This window comes from Gadus morhua, chromosome 9 (assembly GCF_902167405.1).
Source record: "Gadus morhua chromosome 9, gadMor3.0, whole genome shotgun sequence".
Taxonomy (NCBI): Eukaryota; Metazoa; Chordata; class Actinopteri; order Gadiformes; family Gadidae; genus Gadus; species Gadus morhua.
In genome coordinates, this window is record NC_044056.1 from 1,374,514 (window position 1) to 1,384,001 (window position 9,488).

At 49.5% G+C, this 9,488-nt stretch overlaps 1 protein-coding gene across 1 annotated transcript; it reads right to left on the reverse strand.

Annotated features, from left to right (window-relative positions):
* Positions 1-850: 850 nt before the first annotated feature.
* Positions 851-8,715, reverse strand: sema3ab (sema domain, immunoglobulin domain (Ig), short basic domain, secreted, (semaphorin) 3Ab). Its single transcript, XM_030365735.1, has 4 exons — positions 8,561-8,715; positions 6,281-6,348; positions 4,365-4,513; positions 851-3,791 (listed from the first exon to the last, which is right to left on the reverse strand). Exons 1-4 carry the CDS (start codon positions 8,677-8,679, stop codon positions 3,174-3,176), a joined length of 954 nt encoding a protein of 317 aa, XP_030221595.1. The 5' UTR covers positions 8,680-8,715; the 3' UTR covers positions 851-3,173.
* Between the last annotated feature and the right edge of the window lie 773 nt (positions 8,716-9,488).

Here is a 9,488-nt window from a genome sequence, read left to right on the forward strand (position 1 = left end):
ACCATTCATTCTCACCTTTCCAGGGTCATAAATCTATAATACCGCTATTGACACATACCCCTCCTAGGAGACCCTACCCTGCCTCGTGTGTGTGTGTGTGTGTGTGTGTGTGTGTGTGTGTGTGTGTGTGTGTGTGTGTGTGTGTGTGTGTGTGTGTGTGTGTGTGTGTGTGTGTGTGTGTGTGTGTGTGTGTGTGTGTGTGTGTGTGTGAGAGGACCTGGCGATGCTTCCTGTTCAACGTCTCGGGCGGCGTGTTACTCTCCTCGGCTGTAAAGAACCCAGCTTGGGAGATGAAGGTCAGGAAGCAACAGGGATCCTCCCTGCCTGAACTTTGACCTTCTTAGGGTCAAGGGGTTGACAGGAGACTGAACACGCTGGGTGAATGTTTAATGAGCAGACCCTGAGGACTTAGTCCTCCTTCCGATAGCCCCGGCAGCAAGTATGTATCTCTCTACATATTTAATGTAAGGATAACTATAATTTAGATATTTTCAGATGAAAGGGGTGTAATGTAAGAGATGCCTCGAAACTCCAAAATCCCCCCATAATTGATCGCCTTCAGTCCGTTTTTAAGTTTGAAACCATGGTTTTGAATATAGGCTTCAAGATCAATATCTATTAAGAGTCATGCGATATTTCATATTTTGTTATCTTTGCTATCAAGCAGTAAAGAACGTTTTTCCTTTAAGTTGCTTCTCCTGTAAATAAACAACCTAAAGCTAAATCTTCCAGCTGCCTGTGATTGTCTACCGGTAGGGGGCAGTAGCGCTTTTCTAGTAAAAACGTGATCATGGGCTTGTGCTTGTAGTTCAATTTGAAGATAATGTAATGTAATACACTATTTACTTTGTACTTTTAAAGAAGAAACATTTATTAGACAAGTAAATTACATCACCACCATTATCATGCCAATTATTTTCGTCTTCCCATAGCAGCAGCAGCAGTGCAGTGCAGTTCTCGAGTCCGTCGCACTCAACAGAACAAACGTGTTCATCATGTCCAGAGTACGAGTTCATATTCACTGTTAGCTCGAAGTTCGCCCCACCCGAATCTTCTCATCTGCGGGCCGGGTTTCCACGACGATAGTCATTGAGTCATTGTCTTCCCGACTTCCCTCTTACTGAACTCCGTCGCTGCTTTGTCTCCATGGAGATTAGAATAGGGTGGCCTTTTTCTGACACACTGAGAAGGAACACCATTGGATAATATACTGATGTGTTGCATTGTGAAGTTAGTCTCCCGTTGACACCCTGGTCTGGGAATCCGTCCCTTTAATTCAGAGTGTGGACGGTTTGAAGACGACTTGTGAATATCTGAATATATCTGAGACAAATTCCTTATTTTTTTATCCCCCCAATAAGGAATTTTGAAATTGATCTTCAGTAAAATCAGTCATTTCATGAGTAGTACTATTTACAGCTTTGAAACAAGTAATATAGTGGACTGCTCTAAGCTAACAACAGCATTACTGTGACAATATAGGACAAGTATATCACCGTTATAAGGAATTAGATACACTACAATATCATTCACATGCACTCTTACACAGTGGCATTCTTTTAGACCGTAGACCATTCTATTTACATACTGTTCACAGCTACATTCCAGCTCCCCTGTGTGTGTTCGGTTGTGTTCATTTTGCACATGTGTATGTGAGTGTGGGTGTGTGTGATGGAGAAAGAGACAGAGAGAGAGAGAGCGAGAGAGAGAGAGTGCCTGAAAAAGACTAGGAGAGAAATATTGTTTTCCTTGGGTGTTAAATTATAGTTGTTTTTGTTATACTTCTAACTCTGGTATTTATATACCATGTGCTGAAAAAGTGTGTTGTGTGTTGAAATTAGAATATATGGCGACAACGGTGCGAAAAATACAGTTTCAGTATTGCAGTATGGCTGGTTTAAATATTGATCTACCTCTTGCTGTTCATCAGAACATTGGCGAGAGCGATTGGTCCTATACATGAAATGAATCGAGTCATGTGAAAAATAGATCATTCTGTAAAAATAAACTGCATATCAAATAATATTTTCACAATGTACATTATGGTATACCAATAAATATATGTTCAGTGGAAACACATTGTATATAAATTGCATAATGAAATCAATATGTCGCTGCAGATATGTCTTTGAGATGAGGAGGTTGGCGGACGTTCACTAAGGGACCGTCACAAAGATGTCGCGTTGATGTCGAAAAAACAGAAAACATCTCTGCCATGTACTTTGAAGAGCCTACCTAGGGAACGAAACACCACAACTCTATACAATTCTCTAGATTTCCCCCAGCTGCTTCACAATCCATTCCATGTGATATGAGGAGACTTTGAAGAATATATACATGTAGAAGTGAAATAATTGAGGGTATGTGGCTGATGCTTATAGCTATTTTAGTGAGGCGTTTAGTATAGTTGGATTTGTTTATGTATTTTTTCTATGGCTGTGTTAAAGCAAAAAATATCACAGTTGTTCTCCACATAAACAAAAATCAATGACTGTTATTGTGATTTTATATCTACTGTAAGCTGCAATTTCTATGTGACAAAGTTTTAAAACACACTCACTGTTTATACCCAGCCATGAAATGTCGCAGGATGAGATCTGTTAGTCTTATGGAACTATTAAGTTGTACATTAACAAAGACACCTGACTACTGTACAATGTCACTATGGCACTGATGGACCAGACAAGCGTGTGGGTGTGTGTGTGTGTGTGTGTGTGTGTGTGTGTGTGTGTGTGTGTGTGTGTGTGTGTGTGTGTGTGGGGGGGTGTGCGTGTGTGTCTGTGTGTGTGTGTGGATTATATCTAGTCAGGGCTGGCTGTCAGAATACCTTGTCAGGTATTGAGACACAGACCTCTGTATACAGGCTGTGTTTCTGTAAAATAGGTTGCCCACGCACATATACTCACACACACACACACACACAGACACACACATATACACACATACACGTCAACCAGAAGAACAGGAAATGATTGTGACTGTTTTCCATCCAGAGTCTGAAGAAGCCTGTTATTGTACGGGATATATCAGTACGGGAATGAAACGTCAACGAGGGGTTGGGGAGGGAGGGGGCGGGGGGCGGGGCTTGTGATCCGTGCACCAGGAACAAGATGAGGTTTGAGTTCAGAGTTCAGGGTCCGCTTGTTGGCCAAAGGTCAAAGGTCACGGGGGCGTCAGACGCTGCGTGGCGCCCTCTCTAGTTCGTGGGTCCTCCGGTTGCGCCCCTTCTGCCGATCCTGCAGGTGTTTCCACTTGGCGCTTGCCAGCCCGTGGGCGTGCACGTGAGGCCCGTGGGCGTGCACGGCGGGACTCTGCCCTCTCTGCTGCTCCTGCTGCTGCTGCTGCTGCTGCTGGATCTGCCCCTGCTGCAGCAGCTGAGCCTTCTGCCGCTTGTGCTTCCTCTCCCGCTTCCACACCTGCTCGCAGAACTCGTCCACGCTGTTGAGCGTGGGGTGGTCGACCAGGGACAGGAAGTCCCGGTACCACAGCTTCTGGTTGGGCGATTCCCGGTGCGGTGAGGAAGGAGGAGGAGGAGGAGGAGGAGGAAGGTGCGGCGGAGGTGGATGAGGAGGGAGACGATCCCGGGCGGGGGAGGGGCTGGCAGTGTCTTCGGCGCGGTGCAACATGTCCTCCAGACGCTCGGTGACTATGACCTCCAGGGCGACCCGCACCAGCGTCTGCATGAAGCCGTGCTCCACCGCCTGGCACAGGTAGAGCCCCGAGTCGCCCCGGGCCAGCGTGCGGATCAGAAGACCCTGCTCGGTGCGGACGAACCGCTCCTCGGCCTTGACCTGCAACACAACCCACAGATAGAGAACGCTGGACTCCACAAGGAAGGAAGCTGAGGGGGAGTCAGACTGTGATGATTAGGACATGAGGGACACCCCAGGAGCAGCTCTCCATGTGACCGCTAAGGGAACTTCAGTTACAATTATGGTCAACTGTATTGAATTAATTAATTCAATAGTATTGAATTAATTAAATTCAGAGGTTTGATTCAATGTTATAAAGTAGTATTGAATCAATACTGCTATATAACATTGGATCAAAATTCTGGGCTCTCAATTACAGATAAATGTTGCAAGGGTAGGCAGCTGAGACAAATAGACAGACAGACGGATAGGAAGATAGACAGAGAGATGGACAGAGAGGTTTTGTCTTCAGCCTCCCCCAAAGAAATGAAGCAACATGCAGTAAAAGGATCAGTAACGTGGTAGTACTAGTGGTGCTAACTAGTGTAGGCAGCATGTGTTGCCTACACTAGTTCCACCAGGCTACTCCCAGATTAAGTACCCTATCAGGGTGTACGGTAATGGGTGTGAATGGATCAGTGAGAGGGAGGGAGAGGGGGAGCAGGGACGGACCTCCTGCTTGCGGTCCCCACCGCTGGTCTTCTGGTAGCTCCAGGAGGTGACGGCGCGTTGGGACTTGGGGCTGCACTCCAGGAAGGTGCTGCTGTTCTCCACGCCGTACACACGCTTCTCCAGCATGGTGGTCTGCCCGTTCAGCTCATCTGCAGCGCCACACACACACACACACACACACAGACACACACAGGCAAACACACACACACACACACACACACACACACAGGCAAACACACAGACACACACGCAGGCATGAACACACACACGCACACACACGTTAATCCCAGTTTAAACATAGGCTCTGGCTAAAACATGGTCATAGTTAATGGCACAGTCCAAGTTAATTGAGAGCCGCATGGCAGTACATTGTTTTATTGGCTTCATGGGTAGATATAAAGTGTGTGTGAGTGTGTTTGTGCGTCTGGGGGGGGCGGGGGGATGCGCTTCCTGGTTCTATTTCAAATGGTTTCTCGGTTCTGCTCTGTGCCTGCGTTTTGCGTTATTGCCGCCCGTCTCTTTGCTTATCACACTCAATCATAGGTGCTGCGAGGGAAGCGGATCTGTGCTGGCTCCCTCTACCTCAGGCCCTGTTCTCACTCACACACACGCACACATGCACGCACACACACATACACGCACACCAAGGCATTCCTCCGTTTGACCTCCCAGACGCTGCATTGGTTCCGACAATTCAGCATATGCTGAGGTCTTTATAATCAACGTATGCCTCAATGACTCCACCCCCAGCCGCCACACACACACACACACACACACACACACACACACACACACACACACACACACACACACACACACACACACACACACACACACCCTTGAACCCTTCATGTGTTTCCCCGTTGACTGGAGGGGAATGCAGAGAAGGGCCATTCCTCCACGTTTTAGAATCACAACTCAATGCTCAATTCGTCCTTTAACCCGCAAACGTCCCACAGAGGGACTTCAACGAGCAAACTCATCGTACCTTTAACGCCTTGACGGCCTCCCTGCATGTGCACTCTATCTAAGAAAGAAACCTTGAAATGAAAGGTTCTCCCTTTAAAGTGTGTAATTAAGTGTGAGCGCTGTTGTGTCCCAACAGACACCGACGGCAGCAGCATCAGCAACCGCCTCGCTGAGGGGACTGACGCTAGTGGATTGGATAGGGGGGGGGGGGGGGGGGGGGGGCAGTCAGAGCGACAGTGACGGAGAAACAGACCAGGGTTAATTACAAGCTTCCCAAGGACCACTCTAATCATCACACCAGCAGGAACGCATAAAAGCACAAGACGCCACAACCACACACACACACACACACACACACTCATCCACACACGCACACACGTAGACACACTCCAGTAGCCTTCCGCTGCTCCTTTGATCCCTTTAGAAAAGTCCAGCAGTGACTTTGTCCAAAAATGTGAAGTAATTTGATGTTACCAAAGCCGAATAGCCACCCAGTCTATGGCCCACATTGAATTTGTGTTCTATTCACAGTCGCCATAGTGATACACAGAGTGCATGACATGCACATGACTGTCCATTGCACCCAATTGCACTCCTCATCATCCTAGGAAGGAGTGATCCCGCTCTCTGTGTTCCTTCCCATGGGTTCTTCCTTCCATGATTAAAGGGAGTTGTTCCTTGCCCTTTGGGGGGGTTAGGGCCAGATGCCTTCACATGTGAGGCTGTGAAGCCCTTTGAGACCGTAACTGTGATGACGGACTATATCAATGCAATACTGTACAACATGTGTGACATTTGTGCGCTCGGCTCCTTTGCGCTCCAGTTGTTGCTTTGAGACGGGGTTGTGACCCGTTGGATCGAGGCTAAGGTTGCTCTCAGCCCCCCCCTGGATGAAGGTGCAGTCTGCTGGATGAGGTGACCGGAGGGGGGGCTCCGGAGGGTTCTACCTTGGTGCTGCAGGTCCTGGCACTGGGTCAGAGGGTCCCCGTTGCGGATGTCCTGCCGGCGGGTGCGTCTGTGGAGACACAAACCAATCAGCACGTTCAGGACTCCCCCAAACTCCCTTTCTCTCCCCTGGCCTTTAATCGTGTATCGTCATTGTGTTACTATTGTGAAATATCAATACAATTTAAATGATTTAAAAATATATATATATCCCATATACTCACAGGATTTGTTTGTGTGTGTGTGTGTGTGTGTGTGTGTGTGTGTGTGTGTGTGTGTGTGTGTGTGTGTGTGTGTGTGTGTGTGTGTGTGTTTGTGTGTGTGTGTGTGTGTGTGTGTGTGTGTGTGTGTGTGTGTGTGTGGTTTTGCATTCATACACTCAGGCGTATTGCATGTGTGTTGAGTTTTCTGTGTTTGTTTAAATGTGATTGTGGACTGAGGCAATAATGTGAGGCAAAGCAAACCGATGAAAAACATTGAAAGGCGACAATCATAAATCTTTCTAAAGAAGTCCACGTTTTTGGACTTGTAGAAGAAGAAAGGAATTCCGATCTCATCAATCATTGTCTCTCTCTTCACTGGATGCCGCAGGTACAAAAGCAATTTGAATCCTCCTGTGTCCCACTCAAAGACAATGAGGACACACACCGAACCAACAGTGACAGAGTGCCCGCACAGAACAAGCGCTAAGTGGAACAGCCTCTCTGTCTGAGTGCCGCCCCTCTTTGACCTCTCACACCGAGGGGTCAAAAGGTCATCCTGAGTCCCACTAGAGACCAACCAGAGTTCAACTAAGACCAGATAGCAGATCGACTAGAGCCCAAAGAGGGTCCAACTAGAGTCCAGCTGGGAGACCTTCTAAAGGCTGAGTAGAGTCCAAGAAGAGTCCAGCTAGCTGTTCGACGAATCCAAATAGAGTCCAGCTAGAGTCCAACCTAGAATAAAACTAGAGTCCAACTAGAGTCCAACTAGAGTCCATCTAGAGTACAGCTAGCATAATAACTAGAGTCAAAGTATATTCAAAGTATAGTCCAACTAGGTTCAGGTACCAGACGAAACGTGATCCCCATGGAAGTGGAAGCTCATTGAACACACACACACACACAGACACACAGACACACAGACACACACACACACACACACACAGACACACACACACACACACACATCACAGGCACACACGCACACACACACACACACACACACACACACACACAGACACACACACACACACACACACACACACACACACACACACACACACACACATCACAGGCACACACGCACACACACACACACACACACACACACACACACACACAGACACACACACACACACACACACACCACACACACACACACACCAGTAGCAGACTCCGGGCACCTCCACCGTTTACTTCACCCCCAGTTCCCCAGACCGCAGCAGCCCCAGACACGGGCTGACGCTGGTCCTCCCTGACTGTAAACACATGCAGCAGGTTATGTTTCTGGCGGCCGGGAACCTGACTCCTCCACCTGAAGGGGGTTCTGGCGGCCCGTACAATGGCTGCTCTATTTATGGCAACCCCCCCCCCCCCCCCCAAACCCCACCCTCACCACCACCACAACCACCACCTCTGAAACTCAACCATATCCCGCATGTGTCCTTAATCTATGGATATACCTTAAGCCCCCGCTTTTTCCCCCTCATCGGATCCAATGTTTCTCACAAGAATGGATTCAACATGTGACAAATATGCGAAGGCTTTGCCCGAGCATGTGCTGCCTGTTTGACACGGCAACGTCGGGGGGCTTGTGGTGTGAGGGTGTTTCTGGAGTCCAGACAATCCATCCATCCCTATTGGCTCTGAGGTGTACTGGGAAGCATAGGGGCTGCGTGTCAACCACAGACAGGGGGGGGAGCGGGATGGGACAGGGGGGGGGGACAGGGGAGGGGGGGGGGGGGTTGACGGGACAGGGGGGGGGGGGGCTCCTACCTCTTGGCCATGGGGGGTGACGGGACGGGGGGTAGTACCTCTTGGCCATGGGGGTGACGGGACGGGGGGTAGTACCTCTGGGCCATGGGGGTGACGGGGGGGGTGACTCCTACCTCTTGGCCATGGGGGGTCACGGGACGGGGGTAGTACCTCTGGGCCATGGGGGGGTGACGGGGGGTGTGACTCCTACCTCTTGGCCATGGGGGGTGACGGGACGGGGGGTAGTACCTCTTGGCCATGGGGGGGTCACGGGACGGGGGGTAGTACCTCTGGGCCATGGGGGTGACGGGGGGTGTGGACTCCTACCTCTTGGCCATGGGGAAGTAGCGGGAGCACTCGGTGCCGTCCCAGGCGCAGTAGGGGTCCCGGGCCAGGCAGCACTCGGCGCAGGCCTTCCCGTACACCTCGCAGCGGTGCAGCGGCATCTGGGACACCCCGATTGACGAACCCAGGTACAGCTGTTGCTGTGGGAACCAGAGGGGGGGGGGGGGGGGGGGGGACACGATGCAAAGTCAGGTCTCCTCGAATTTCATCCAAATCGTTTTTTCAAGAACGGTGTCTTGGTGTAGACTTTGGCGGACGCCGTACGAGGTGCTTTAGTGACAGTTGAACCGCTCTTAGAGAAGGAGGCGACGGGCGGCAGGTCGGTTGTAAATCACGCTAGCAGAGGCGGGCAGGAATGTGCGTCGCCCTTTGGCACGCGGCGACGTCTCCGTCAGCAGACTGAGCTGATCTCACCTGTGCCTCTGCACCTGTGTAGCTGGGACTAGCTGTTGGTTTGACGCAGCGACTCTCAGGTGGTTGAGTCAACCCTGGGCTTTGTAAACTCAGCCTGCTAACAAACGTCTCTTTGTTGTGTTTGTCGAGGGCCGGGGGCTGAAGGTGTGTCACTACTGGATGAGCAGCTAGCAACGAGGAGGGCCGTCACTGTGTGCTACAGACTGTTTCATACCCAGTGTTCTTTAACTAAGTTAATTAATTAAGTTAATTTGATATTTATTAATTGTATAATAATTGTATTGTGGACTAATAAGAATGATCCCTGGCAGTAGCAGTGGTAGTAGTGGTAGTAGTGGTAGTAGTGGTAGTAGTTAGTAGTGGTAGTAGTTAGCAGTGGTAGTAGTGGTAGAAGTTGTAGTAGCTGTAGCAGAGATAGTAGGTAGGGGTGGTAGTGGTTAGTAGTGGTAGTAGTGGTAGTAGTTAGTAGTGGTAGAAGTTGTAGTAGTGGTAGTAG